The sequence below is a fragment of the Aulonocara sp. 'chitande type north' Nkhata Bay genome, linkage group LG22, assembly GCF_057382095.1.
Source record: "Aulonocara sp. 'chitande type north' Nkhata Bay isolate Kocher_YH1m ecotype deep benthic linkage group LG22, A_spYH_male_GT1.1, whole genome shotgun sequence".
Classification (NCBI taxonomy): Eukaryota; Metazoa; Chordata; class Actinopteri; order Cichliformes; family Cichlidae; genus Aulonocara; species Aulonocara sp. 'chitande type north' Nkhata Bay.
In genome coordinates this window covers 15,191,679-15,206,486 of record NC_141364.1, presented here as the reverse complement: position 1 = coordinate 15,206,486, position 14,808 = coordinate 15,191,679, and the positions used below count along the sequence as shown (strand labels likewise).

Genomic DNA, 14,808 nt, shown 5'->3' with positions numbered 1-14,808 from the left:
CTCAACTCTTCTCATTATTTAGTCTAGGAAAGTGAGTAAAGTCGTGTTGAATCAGCCTACTCCCACCGACACACCGATGAGATTTCTCTCCTCTCTTTTCCTGAACCAAGCGTGCACCCACGTTTCTTGGAGGCATGTTCAGCAGTGTCTGTGCTAACAAAAAACAGTCTTGGTTTCATCGAGGACTTAAAGTTCATTTCAACAGCGAGGTCCATTTATTAGCTGTCCTTGAGTAACATAAACGTGGTCTTAAGAACTTAAAAATAAGGGGACTGTACTTCTATAAGTTTTTAAAAACATTTCACTTTCTTCAGATCTAAAACCAAAAAAGTGGAGAGTCTCAGACATTTTAAACCCTTGCGTGCTTGTCCCTCAGGTGGTCATTGACCCACTATTGATCATGAGCGTCACCACATGACCCAGGGTATGAAAAAAGGCATGGGTCATTACCACCAGAGATTTCAGGTGAATCCACCATGAGACCGATAGGTTCTCCGTCCAAAGTGTTGAACTGAACTGAAGAAGCCTCTTGGATGAGAGGTACAACATCTACAGTACAATTGCCTTATTTTCAAGCTTTAAGACTACCCTGCCCTGGATGACTGAAAACCTACACAGCCACAAGATAAACATGCACGAACTGCTGGTGTTTTAAGAGCAGAAAGCAGCCTCTGCTACCCAGCAGTATTAAAGATTTTTTGCTGCTGTACTACTTCACATTTCCTGCAGCTTTTCCTGTTTTCTCTTAGCTCGGTACAAAGTGATAAATATGTTGACACTGTAACGGCTGAGGGCGATTGTGTGAACGAAAGCTCCAGATTAGTGAGACCAGTCATTACATTTCTAATGACTGTAGGCAGGCAGAGTGATGGCACCGCCGCACATTTCATAATCAGACTGCAAGTATGTCATTGTTAAGCAAGCCACCAGTGAAGTAGCTGCCAGACTACAGTAAGTAGTTTCATTGTTGTTCCATATATCTTTTTTAATTACCCCAGAGTTGTAACCCTCTCTGTTACCACCCTTTGCAGACAGAGGATGAGCTGGAATTGGTAAACGAGGTGATTTCCCCCACGTCAGTCACTCGCATGAGTCGATGGCACATTAATAGCATGGATGCAGTTCTCTTATAGGAGTTTCACATTGTTCTGGTCTTGCTCCACTCACATTTCTTGGGATAGTCTTTCAGTTTGTGGTTCCCACCTGACTGCATGTGGTTCAGGGCTCATGGATGTGTTGTTCCAGCATTTCTTTAGTCGTGGGCTCATAAACCTGTCAGTGATCTAGAAATACTCAAGTGATTCAGACCTTCACATGAATCAGTTTTGTTTCAGCAGAAGTGTCATACTGTAATGTGCTCCTGTAAGTTTTTGAACCATGCAGGTCCATTTACTTCATCATACGATGCCACTTTAAAAGCATGGATGTCTTCTCGAGGCACCACGGAGCATGCTCCCTGCTCACTGACACTCACACCGACTCATTCCACCATCCTCCAAAAACTGTGTGAAGTACAGATGTTTAAGAACTAACTGGTATTACATTAAAGGCATTTCCTCTGTCACGTATGCATATTTAGCTCTGAAACACTAGGATTTAAACATTTTAGGATTGTGTACCTCTGTATTTATGGTGTTACTATAACAAATTAATTAATGATTAAGATGAAATAAAGCTAATTAGCTATGTTTTTGTGAGGCGATGGCTTCGGCTTTTTAAATGGGACAATTTTGTGTTGAGATTTGTTGAAAACAAGCTATTATTCCACTGTTTTCTGACTATTCATGGGCAGGATTATTATTTGAGACAAAAAAAAATGTTATAGCAACATTTTACTTTCATTGAATATTTGTGAGACAGAAAAAATACTTATCCCACTTTTAATAATACTGGGGGGAAGAAAACATTGAATTTTCTTGTTATTCTAAAAAATCTGCCTTTGATTTAAGCTGAGTTTACACAGAGAGAGATGATGGTTGCTGCTGATGGTGGTGGTGGCTGCTGCCGTTCCCCCTCTTTCACAATTCCTCCCAAAGTTGACAGGCAAGATTCTCATTTTCCAGAGAAGAGTGATTAATTTTCATCGCTCTCACCTCGCCGCTCCTCCTCACTTCTTCACAAAGGCAGATAATTGAATCCGGCTCCTCTCTCCGGTCTGTCTCTTCTCTCTCTCTGTGTAAATTCAGCGTTGCAGTCATAACTCTGTCCAAATGTTTCCTCTCCGGATGATGAGCCTCAGCATCGAGAAGAGTAATTCCAGACCTGAATTACTGCGTCTTTGGCCTTTTATTCGCAAACCTTTTATTATTTCCTTCTGTTAAAAACCTCCATCTGCTTTTATCTGTGATATAATTCAGCTCAACCTGACTCTGGAGGGTTGTGTTTCTTCACAGATTTGTGTGTTTCAGCGAGTGTACATAATAATAATAAAACCTCAGGGCAGCAGTTCCACAGATTTAGCAGTGTGACTGTGGCACCTGTGTTGGAGAAACACTGAATATCTTGTCATGTAAATGGGTGACTGGATGTGCAAACAGTCATCTCCGTGGCTCCTATAAAACTGAGTGATAGAAACATAAACAGGATGCTTTACCACTCTCGCAGCGCACTGCAAACCTTTACTGACATCCACTGGAGAATCATGAGATGAGCTCTGCATTGAGGCAAACAGGATCAGCTTCACGATAGCTGCAGATAACGTCACCCGTTTGTAGTTTATTATAGTGAGACTGGAGAGTTTATTCTGAAATTTACCATTTAAAATTAAAACACATTATATGCACAGTAGATGATATTAAAATTGAAATGGGAGATTTTATTTCCTATTAAATGTTTATGCCATTTTTTTAAATCGAAAGGCCAAAAACACAGTGAGCAACTGTATGTATGAATACGATGGTAAACTGAATGAAGAAATCAAAGAGCCATTTTGGCTGCAAAACCCTGTGATGTACTTTTATCGCTTTTGACCTTTTTAAATAAAAAAAAATCTTGATTTATCAAGAAAATATGGCAAATACGTGCAGATGATACAGACTGGGAGGAGTTTCTGCCATGTGAAAAACTAAGTACACCCTCAATGCTTCCTTAGTTAGCATGTTACATGTTAAAGTTCATGACATTAGAATAAGAAAAAGACAGAATGAGCATGGCTTGTTTGGGAGGGTTAACATAAGACATCTTCTTCTCTCCAGGAAGAACGTGGCAGCACAGCTTAGGTTTGCAAAGCTGCATCTGAACAAACTGCAAGACTGCAAAACAGAATATCAGCACAAACACCCCATACCAGCTGTCAAGCACGGCGGTGGAGGGGTGAGGATTTGGGCTCTTTATGCAGCCACAGGACCTGGGCACCTTGCAGTCATTGAGCCCAGTGAAATCCTCTGTATACCAAAATATTCTGGATGCCTGCAAACTTCAGTGAACTGAAGCAGTCTTGTAATGGAGAGTGGGCCAAAATTCCTCCACGATGATTTGAGAGACTGATAAAGTCATACAGAAAACTATTAGTTCAAGCTATTCCTGCTAGAAGCGACTGAACCATGGGGTGTACTTATTTTATCACAGAGCTGATAAAATAACTCCTATTCAAACTTTTTCACATCACTGTGGATGTTTATATCCAGATAAGCCATATTAAACTTAAACAGTGATTGTATAATTTTTATTGAACATATTTGTGTAGGTTTTTACATAAAAACAAAGAGCACCAAATAGAACAGTAAAGAAAAAAAATGAGACGAGATGGATCCAAATTTTGCTAAAATATTTTAAATCTGTTGATGTTTTTTAAAAATGCATTGATAAAGTATTGAATTTCTACAGAGTCTGTGTCTCGTCAGAGTCGATCTGCTTGGGAGGTTTTACTTTCACATAATCTTTTATCTAGTTAATTGATCTGATTTACATTTTGGTAATTATCATTAATATTCGTGGAAGCTTAATTTGAATAAAATGTGGCAACTGAGGGTTGAACAATGTGCCTTTAATGTAATTCTATAAATCACCGAGAACAATGAAAGTGTTTTTGATGCATGTCATCAAGAACGTCCCGACAGTAAATCCACACTTAACTCTGAGATTTACTCCATGTGGAACGCCATTATGAATCCAGCCATGTGCACATCGTCATTCCCAGCATGTCAGAGTGTACATTAAACAAAAAATAAGTCTTGACTCCTTTGGGTCACATGTGGAAGTTTTGATCCTTTCTGTCCTGCTCTCACTAACATGCTGTGGTCCTCTTTGGCAGAACGCCCAGCGACTGGCAGCTGGAGCTCAAACTCTCACCACGCCAGTGGTCTCTGTAGCCACACCGAGCCTCCTGGCACAGGGGCTGCCCTTCTCCGCCATGCCTACAGCGTACAACACAGGTGAACTCAACACGAGAGCTTTGGCAGCAGCAATATCCTTTTTAGATGAAACAGAGTTTAATAATTAAATAACACGTTTATGTAATTATTCACCCTGATAGCTTAAAGAAGAAATCTATTTTGAATTCCTGCTGTGACCTTTGCCCCCTCTCAGAGTACCAGCTGACCAGCGCGGACATCACTGCTCTACACGCTCTGGCGTCACCAGGAGGCTTGCTGCCCACCGGCGTGTCCACATGGCAGCAGCAGACGGTTTCCCAGCCAAGTCAGCAGCAGCAGCAACAGCAAACACAACAGCAGCTTAACTTAGCATCACTCAGCAACTTGGTGTAAGTCTGCTCTTCATCTTCAGCAGTTGAACCTGCACTCAGGTCCAGAGACGGTGGCAGCTGAGACGTTCCTGTAATGCCTCTCTAACCCTTTTAATGCTGATGTACTGAATCTACAGACTCTCCCATTTAGCTTGCATGATATCCATACCATGACCTTTATATGCAAGCAATCCACATCCTTTTTTTTAGCGATCTGGTCTCTCACCAGCATCTCACCATCTCAGCCTTCTCATAACATCAGTCTGAACACTGTTCGGCTTTTTCTGGGTTGATTAAAAAAACAAACATTACGTGGAATGAAGAAGTGGTTTTATTGCCTCACAGTGGAAACAAAATGACACAACTATCAGATAATTATTATTATCGAAACCCTTTATCACCCACACGGTTCTCAGTCAACTAAAGCTCCCCTGAATAACCTTGTTAGGCAGCGTGTTTATGTACGCTCAACTGACTAGTAAACATCAGGTGGCTCGTTTGGCTGAAAAGGCACTACTTTTCCTGTTAAAGTGAATCTTTTACTGGAAGTCATGCTCCTGTCATTGGCTGTTATTGGCTGTAGACCACTGAATAAGTCTCTTTGTTTGCCCCTGTTGCGTACAACTTTCCCTGAGCCATGCTGAGACACAAATAAAGAAAAAATATCACAGCATCAAAAACAAATATGATGAAGCTGCTTCCAGCTACACTGAGAGCTACACAAACTCCTTATATTGGAAGAAGAATACAGGTCACTGCATCTTTAGACTGTGTGCACAGTGAAATGTAGTACAATGTCTTACGTAAATAATTATAAATGGGATTGTGTGTTTTACTTCCTACAGAGACAGAGTGCAACCTTTCATTCTGCAAAATATCGTTATAAAGGCCAAAAATATAGAATTTCATTATGTCAAAGGAATCTTTTAGGCTATTGTCTAGTTAGCTGTGGCGAGTTATTGTTAGCAAACTTCTGTGACATTTTATGCTGTCCAAGATGAAAGCTGATCAGTGTGAAAGAATCAGGATAATATCCTCAACCGTGGCTACAAAACTGTGATTGTGCGTTGTACAGGGGTAAAAGTTCAACAGTTTTGTAAGCAAAGATAGCGTGGGACAAACTTAGGATGACCCTGCTGCCACAGCGTTTATCTACTCACATGCTTATCAACCAGACAGCACCAAACAAACTTAAATCGAATATATGGAAGTAAAACTTAATTGCCTCAGAAGCAAAATGACACAACGTCAGATGATTTGCACCAAACTTGGAACAGAAAAAAAAAGGTTAAAAATGAAATCTATTTGAAGTTTGGCAGCAGAAAGTTGTTTGTATGATCTATCATCCAGCTGTTATCAGAGCCAACAGCCATTTGTCTTCATCCCAGTTCAGCATTAACCTCGTAGAGTCTACATTCATCAGACTTGTTCTACCCAAATGGATTAAATCCAGGATTCATAGCGAGGCTATATTCACCTTATAAAGATGCTAAAACTGTCGAGTGTGTGTAGGCATTTCATTGCAGACATAACGTTACAGCCTTCTGAGTTACCCACAGTTTACAAACTGACACAATCCTTTAGCTTCATTTAAAAATCATAGCGATGACAAAGTGATGTTTAGATATTTAACCAATCAGCGACAAAGTGGTGTCTGTGTACTGACAGTGGGTTAGAGCTGCGTTAAATCTGAGCTGTGGCAACATTGTAACTCCAAACCTTTCTGATACCCTCCGTAGTAGCTTCCCTAAAAAATATAACTACACGTCACTCTGATGTCACATACGTAGGCTAAATGAAGGTTGACTGTTGATGTTATGCGGTTTTTACAGTCTTAGTCTGGGTCACTGAACTCTTCTTGGTGGAGGCACCTTCACTAAATACAAATTCACAGGTTAGCTGTGTGATGGTAGGACCTAAATGCACTCTGTCTCTATAGGTTTAATTCAGCTTTGGTTTCCCTCAGCTCAGGAGGGAAACACAAAAAGGATTTCGATCCTTGGTAAACTATTTTGTCAGTCAACCTGAAAATTTATAGGAAGTGAGAAACTGTTTTAAAGAATCGCCACAGTTCCTCGGTCCTGATGTGAATGGTTCCTCATTTTAGGAAACAAACCTGCCCGCATTTGTTTGTCAGCACAACTTTGGCTCGTCCTTCATGAAAACATTCAGTCAGACTTTGCCTCATGTGAAGATGTTAGATCTTCTGCGTAGGAACGTAGGGGGAATAATTAAATGTAATTTCGATGTAATTCGGGACTTGCATGCACAGTATGATGCTATTTTCAATATGGAGGAAATGCAGTGATTTAGAGAAACTGTTATCAAGTTAAGCAGATGGTTTCACTGTTTTTCTCCCTTAATAAGCAGCATCTGGACTGGATTATATCAGTGCGGTGTGGGTGTGACTGAAGAGCTGTGTGAGCTGGGTTGGGGTTTGGTAGCGTGAACACCAGAGCCTTGAAGTGTGTTCTCTCCTCTCGTCCACAGCATGTGGGGCGTGGACAAACAGAGCAGCGAGCTGTCTAGCCAGGTGTCCAGTCTGGCTGCCAATCTGAGGTGAAAAGCCACTAATAGTGTGTGCGTGTGTGAAATGTCATGACCTTGTCTGTAGGGGGGGCTGTAGTCCACTTTGCACTTGAATGGGATTCTGTCTAAAACACAAACAACACTCAGTGCGTGCTGCCGTAGACAACGTTTCTTTTATTCTTTTTACTAACAACCGGCCTTAAAAATAAACTTTTTGAGCTTATTATTAATTTTGGGAAGACAGAGCAGGAAGAACTCTTCAATAAGAGCTTTCAAGAATATTTAGACTGTAAAAGAAAGGATTGCTCCGTCTATAATAAAGGCCTTGAAGCTACTCCTCATTTCTTTATGTTTTCTAGGAAATTTGGAAATACATGCAGCAGTTTATTGACACCCGAATGGGAAAAGAGTACATAAGGCAAAAAACTGCATGTTTTGTGTGTTCATCATCAATTTTGACATGATCCTCAACATCAAAGAAGGCCCAAACCATGACAGAGCATCCTCTGTGTTTCACTTAAGAAATCGGAACAAACTCTGTTTTTGTGACAGGCAGCTGGTAACGACGTCTCTAAAAAATACACTTCTAATTGGTTCTTTGCTTAGTTGTCTGTTATGCATAGAAAACATTTAGGGGCTTTCTTATGCTTGAATGATTCACAGGTCAGTGTTAAGTGGTTTAACAAACAAAACAAAACAAAAAATGCTCAGGTACAAGGATTGGACCGGTAATGAGTGAAAAAACAACCAATTTCCAAAGAAACACTTGGAAGGAACTTCAGAAATCCTGGAAAACTACTGTTCAAGATCAAAATACATTAATGTCTTTCTACTTGGAAGCAAAATATAAAGAAATGAGGGGTGACATAGGTATTTTACCTAATTGTTTTCACAGTGTATTTCCAAATTAGGCCAATAGATATTTACTTAAATTGATCATTTATATATCTTTTTTTTAAATTTAAACATACATGGATACGGTGGCCCTTAAGGATCAAACAAAAAGCGGCAAAAACTGAAGCAGCAATTGGACAAAAGGCACAAACATTAAAAGTAATAATTTGTACCATGTGATTTACATGCCATCATGTTCGCCACTCTCAAGCTTTGAAGAAAAGAACTTTGTCCATGTTTTTGCATTCGATCTTGTACTCTGTTACTTCTTTAGGGCCACCGTCCACACTCAGGTTTTCCGATTAACACGTGAATTCCTGCATAAACGCTCCACACGTTGTGTATTGTGTATTTGTAGATCAGAAAACAAGATTTTCTTATGGGTTTTGTTGTGCTCTTGCTTCCAAAACATTATGAACATTATTGCTGTTGTTGAAAAAAAAACGTTGCCCGCAATAATGTTTCACACCTCTCTCCACACATGCCTTCTCGTCCACCTGTTCCCTTTGGTTTGGGCTCCAACATTTTGTTTTCTTCCCACAGTGTTGGCTCTCCGTCCAACCTGCTCTTGGGTAGAGATGAGTGGTTGGGCCGGTACTGTATCACACTTCCTTTTTCCTGTGTGTCTGTGCGCTTTTGGCTGCCTCGCTCTCTTAGCATGTCTGGTGCCGTCTGCAGTCAAACAGGAAAAGAGACTTAGTTCCGGCTTCCGCCATGTTCTCTAACCCGAGATTACTTTGTGTTTTCTCATTCTGGAGTTTCTACACCGTCACAGCTGACTCATTGCAAACCACCCTGTCACTCGAATCATTTCACGCTTCTTCGGCTGTTCTGTTGATCTTTTGGGAGCAGTTGGGATCTTAACTCCTGCTTTTAAAAGGCTCAGATTTGATTGTTTTTATGGAATAATGGAGTGTTGCTTTTCCCTGTTGGTGCTGTGCTTCGTAATGTGGGTTATGTCTTCACATGAGTGGTCTTCCAATTTTTCCATATTCCCTTTTGTCAAGTGGCTAATTATTTGTAAATTGTCTCTTGCTTTTCCTCTTTGTTCTGCCCTTTGTCTTCCTTCCATTTTTCTTCCTCTGCCTCTGTGACCCCATTCTCAGGCCGGTGACCAACATCCCTCAAGGCGCCATGCTGACCGTCAACACAAGCTCCGGCGTGAGCATCAAATCGGAGCCCATCTCGCCCGGCCGGGATCGCAGCACCCCTTGCCCTCCTCCGTCTACCACGCCATCCTCGACCTCGGGAGGTACCATCCTGACTGCTCCGCCTCAATACCCCGGCTCCCTGCTATGCCTGGAGCCCCCGACCGGCCGCTCGCCCGCAGACAGCGTAAGCAGCAACGCCAGCTCCTTCGAAGGCAGCGACCGCGACGACGCTGGAGCAGCCGGAGGTGGCACTGCAGGTGCGGGAGGAGGAGGCGGTGGGACCGGAGGTGGAGGTGGCAGCTCGGCAGGTCCCACCAGCCGGTCCGTGCCGCCCGACTTCAGCCCGTCGGCCGAGCTCCTCAGGGCGTCGAACGAACAAGACCAGGAGGGAGGAAACATCAAGCGCATGAGATTGGATGCCTGGGTCACATAAAGGCACCAACACCTTCTCTCTGCACCCACAGTGAAGTTTTGGTGACTCCCACAACACGCACCCACACTCATTCTTAGTCCCACCACCACTTCCCCGACCCCACTGTCATGTGACACTATCATCACACACAGTTATATTACTCAGCTGCGTCACTCAGACTTCAGAGGCTTTGCCAAAAACCCCATTAAAAACAAGCATAAAAATCCTGATGGACGGCTCCGAGCTCAGCTGGATATTTTAGCCCCTCGGATGGAGGGACAGTAGATTTTTAAAGCCTTCTTGCTTGAATGGACTCCCACATATTGATATTTTTCTTTTTCTTCTTTGGTAGAAATACGTTGTTTAAAGTGAAACCACGAAACAAACATTTCTCTTTCACACGGTTTCCGTATCGCCTCCATGTATTTACATCGACCTCCTTTCATTTTAATACAATGTGACTCGTGGCCTGTCGACATTACGGGACTAATGCCGCACGACTCGCCACTTCCTGCTCTCCAGAATCCAGCGTTTATTTAGGCTGCGTGCTGTCGATTCTCCTGTAAGGCACTTCCAAACTGCACTAAAGGAAATAACTTTATCTGGACAAAGACTGAGCAATTTTTGGCACTGACCAAAACAGACTCAAGCAAAGGTCTTTCTAGGTAACAATATTTCTGTGTCAAAGGATTTTTTATTAATTTTTTTTTTTTTTGCCTCTGCTGCCACGACCTCATGCAACCAGGCAGGCCCCAAGCCCCTCAGGTGGCACTCTGCAGCTGTGTGAGTCGAGCACCTCGCCAGAGTGCCAATATCAACTTCTCTTTGAGATTTAAATAAAAGAAGAGAAACAAACAAAATGCCAAATGCCCCTGTTCTCTATAGGGACATGCTATCGCTCGCACTGTCGTGAAACATTGAATTGTATTGGCGGTCACTTTGTTCACAGACTGGGGTGCTCCTCCCGTCCTCTCACCTCATCTCCTCTGGAACTCGGATGGAAATCCAGCCGGTTACTCAGCTTATTAGCAGGAGTAGATGCCATCCAAGTGAAATTCAATAGTAAGAGTTTTTTGAGCCTCTGTTGGCTCTTTTTTTTTTTTTAATTTGATTTGATTTTTTGGAGTAGGGAAGTATTTGGTTCTCTAAGTCCAAGTGTTCTCTATCTGTTGGTATTTTAAAACTCTGTTAGTCGTCCAGAAGTAGGAATTCCGACTTTGTATAAAAATCACTCCTTATACAAAAAAAGCTTTGATGTCCTCTTTAGCTCTCTATAGCTCTCCTTAGTTCTTTGCCGTGTTTCGAAAAAGTGAAAGGAAAAAGACATTTTTCTATATTTCTACCGCTTCAGTTGGCGACAAAGTAAAAGTAGCTTTTCGGCTTCAACGACGTGTATGTACATATGAATATATTTGCATAGACTTTGCTAGGTATCCCTAAAAACAAGCAATGTGTTGATTCTCAGTGGATCTGTTTGCATATATGAGTGTGCATTTGATATGTTTTGAGATACAGGTGCAGGGGTTACGCCGCGCTGGGTGGTGCCGGCGGATCGGACGTGTTTCAACTAAACCTATTTTATTCTAGTGTCGATGGTGTGTGCACTTTCCGTCTCTCACTCACAGAGGCCTGCTTGGTTGTGGTGTCATCATATTCGCTTGCCACAGTTCTTCTTCTTTCTTTCTTTTGAAGAAAAGAACCCACGATCAAAGAAAGAATCCTACACCGTGACATAAACTTATTATCAGGACACTGCCATTCACTTCTAGCGTAGAGAGGTAAAATACACTTTGACGGACTCGTGTAAAATCTTTTCCACGTCACTGTAAGCTGACAATTTCTTTTTTTTCCCATCGGGAAAACCAAGTTTGACGTTTAAGTGTAGCTTTTCTTGAACAAATCTGTTTTTCGTTGAACCATTTCAAGTGTGTGTATTGGTGCGTGAACCCAGGCTGTTTATTGCTCTCGATTACTTTACCTTTTTTTTCCCCCTGGAGACGATGCTCAAAGTGCAGACCGGCTGTTATTTAAACAATCCTACACCTTTCCGTCAGTGTAGGTGAGCAGCGTTTGACGCCGACTCTGGGTTCATGCTGCGAGTCGGAAAAAGACATTGGGGCCGCGTGGGATTTTCTCCAAAAGACTGACGCGTCTAGCGGCGGCGTTGCTGAGGTATTTCATCGTCATCATCATCATCATCTTTCCTAGTATGTGTGGAGGGTAGTTTTTCACTCCACTGATTTCAGGTTAGCGCTGCTTTCCCCTCTCAGTCAGCCACGGTTAGCAATTTAACAGCCAACACTTTCAAAGAGCGCTTATTGGAGAAGTTTTTTTTAAAGGAATACTTATACAGTGAGTGAGAACGAGGAGATCTGTGCTTTTACTTATGTGGTCAGTATGTACACAAAACACCAGCCAACACGCCTGATGCTTACCTCTAATGCTGCATTTATGAAAGCGAATTATTTACATTATTTACAGCTTCAGATTCAAACGTTAAAATACAAATTTCCCAAAAATCACTAAAGAAAGTGAATAATGTGTGATTCCCTCCAGAGTTTGTCAGAGTCGGGAAGTGATGCAAGCATGAAAGCTGTCAGTAATCTTTAGTGTCTCTTAACCTTATAATGCCCTTAATACAGGAGTTTCTGAGACCTCTATCTCATTAACATGATCAATACTTGCCATAATTTTAAAAACTTATGGATAAAACATAACCCCAAAATATATAGCAAGTATATAATCAAAATATATCATACACAACATGATATAGCAAAAACATTTTTTGTTGATTTTGCTTTAAGGGTTAATGAACATCTCAGTTTGAAAAAAACCAGAATTTTCTGGCTGTTTTTTGATGGGTTGGGTCTTACAGGATTAAAAAAGGGTGCCCATTTTTCTCCTTATACACAATATGAGTCTAGATTCGATTGTTTGAGGACCTGTGTGCAAATTAGATATGTCACCAATCAAAGCATTTTACGTGTATTATTTAAGCATCGGCCTAAAGTGCAGTAAATCCAAGTGAGAATCTTGAACCGTTTGCAGGCCTGTGTCACCATTTGGATAATTTTTACACTTAAAATCAATTCAATTAAATTTGTTGTTTTTATCCCCCGCTTGTATAAAATGTACATAAATAAATTTGGATGTCTCCACCTGACATGTCTTGGTGTTAACGACCATAAAGTCAGCTCGAGCTCAGTTATGCGTCGTCTGCATCCATTTTCACAATACTATAAAAGTATCGAGCTCAGGCATTTACATTACACAACTACAAGCCGCGGCACATCTCAGAGTTGAGATGCAAGATCTCAAAATTAATGCAGCACTTTTTTTTTTTTTTAAGTTAAAATGACAGAGTGAGCTTTAGAGGTGCTGGCAGGCAGAGTGTGACCGCTGGACCGTCGCATCGAGCCTCTTCTCCGGCCTACATCCCATCAAGAAATTTCAAGATGTCAAACTATTCCTTTTGAACACTCGGGATGCGTGTCCGCCTTCCTGCAGACAGAGCTAACGATCTCCTCTCGTACCACCCGCTCATTTCCACTTTTAGAAAAACTCACCTTCAGTGGCATCTCTTCGTTTCTGTGGGCGCTGATGTTTGACTGAAATGTGACACCACACCGATTGGCTTTGTTCATGTACAAAAGGAAAAAAAAAGGTTCTCTGTCCAATCTAGCAGTGTAGTCACAAGACAATCTATATGAGAAATGAAAACCTGCACCCCTGTTACTTGTTGTGTACAATGTTTTTTAGAATCTCACTATTTTTGGATTAATTTGTGCTGGTGACAGTTCCATTGTCTATTATTATTATTATTATTATTATTATAATGATATTATTATGGAGCTTTTATTTTATTGCTATTTTTTGTGTAGGATAGCCAACTGTTTTTAATTTCCTCTTTCTTATTTTTCTCTTCCGTATCATAAACATATAGTACTGGTTTCCTTTTTTGAGGCAACTTTGCTGACAATTGCACGATCAGTTATTGTGGTATTAGCAAATGCAATGAAGGAAATACCAGTTAAATGCTGCAGTTTTAATTAAGATACAGAATATATTTATAAAAACGGGAAACAACTGAAATTAGTAAAATCCTGAAATTTGAAACATGTAAATGCATGGGATACAGGTAACAATGACATATGTTACGTACAGTAATGATAAGGACATGCATCAGAGATGAGTTTTAAAACAACTCAGAATAATGTAGCATATGAAATACTAAAGATGAAATTTATAGCTAATATATTGTGTTGAGCTGGTCTGCTTTGGGTTTTGTTGTAAAGAAAATATTTCTTTTTTTGTTGTTTTTTTTGAGAATGATATACAGTTTGTGTATATTTTCATATACAAAGTATGCACTGATATGTTATTGAAATTCTATACCGCTTTTACAAAAAAGTGTTTGTTGTACCAAAGTATCCAAGTCCCTTGAAACCTTATCCTTTTTGCGTATGTTTTACCGTATTTTATATATTAAATAGACAAACTGAGTGAAATGAATTTGGATCTGTGATTCATTTTTTTTGTTGTTCCTGCGTCGAGGTGGGGGCAAAAGTGCTTTTATAATGACTCATCCGGAACATGTGGCGGCACAGCAAGAGGTGCGAAATACCCAGAAATCTTTGTGAATTCAGTCCATTAGTGCATTCACGTGTCTCTCTTTCCTTTTTTCCTTCACCTCTTCATCCTCTGCTTATTGTCACAGTTACAAACACGTGAGACGGAGGTTCGATTCGCACATTCGACAATAACCAGACGGCCAAATTTAGCTCATCTCTCACAACCTCTGAGGAGGTGAGCAGCAGCTGTGCATCAACAACATCTGAGATTTAAGAATGAATAATTGTAGTTTTTCTAAAAAGCCAATATTATCTTTTAAGGCGCTGTTATTGTATATGGACTTCACTCATTGTGATTTAAAGGGTTTGCATTGATGTTTCACAGGGGGGAAACTGGTAAAAGCAGAGAAATAAAAGCTGTTTTTAATGCAAACAAGTGTGGCATTAGATAAAAATTGAATTACTGTTGCAGGACTTTAGATCCAGACTATAATTTACACTCGACTTCTTGGTCATCAGTTTAAACAAAACGTAGCCACACCTGCGAACAAACAAACAAACAAACAT

General features: G+C 40.9%; 1 protein-coding gene across 5 annotated transcripts in view; it reads left to right on the top strand.

The window, feature by feature from the left end:
• Positions 1-14,182, top strand: part of LOC147303858 (myocyte-specific enhancer factor 2D homolog) — a 33,452-nt gene extending 19,270 nt beyond the window's left edge. The window contains exons 9-14 of one of the 5 annotated variants that reach the window (XM_086281129.1): positions 1,032-1,061; positions 4,253-4,373; positions 4,528-4,702; positions 7,175-7,243; positions 8,651-8,701; positions 9,214-14,182. In XM_086281129.1, coding sequence (XP_086137255.1) covers positions 1,032-1,061; positions 4,253-4,373; positions 4,528-4,702; positions 7,175-7,243; positions 8,651-8,701; positions 9,214-9,691 — 924 coding nt within the window. In that variant the 3' untranslated portion in view covers positions 9,692-14,182. The remainder of the gene's footprint in view (positions 1-1,031; positions 1,062-4,252; positions 4,374-4,527; positions 4,703-7,174; positions 7,244-8,650; positions 8,702-9,213) is intronic. The other 4 variants (XM_086281130.1, XM_086281131.1, XM_086281132.1 and 1 more) reach the window with 4 other exon arrangements.
• Positions 14,183-14,808: the final 626 nt, after the last annotated feature.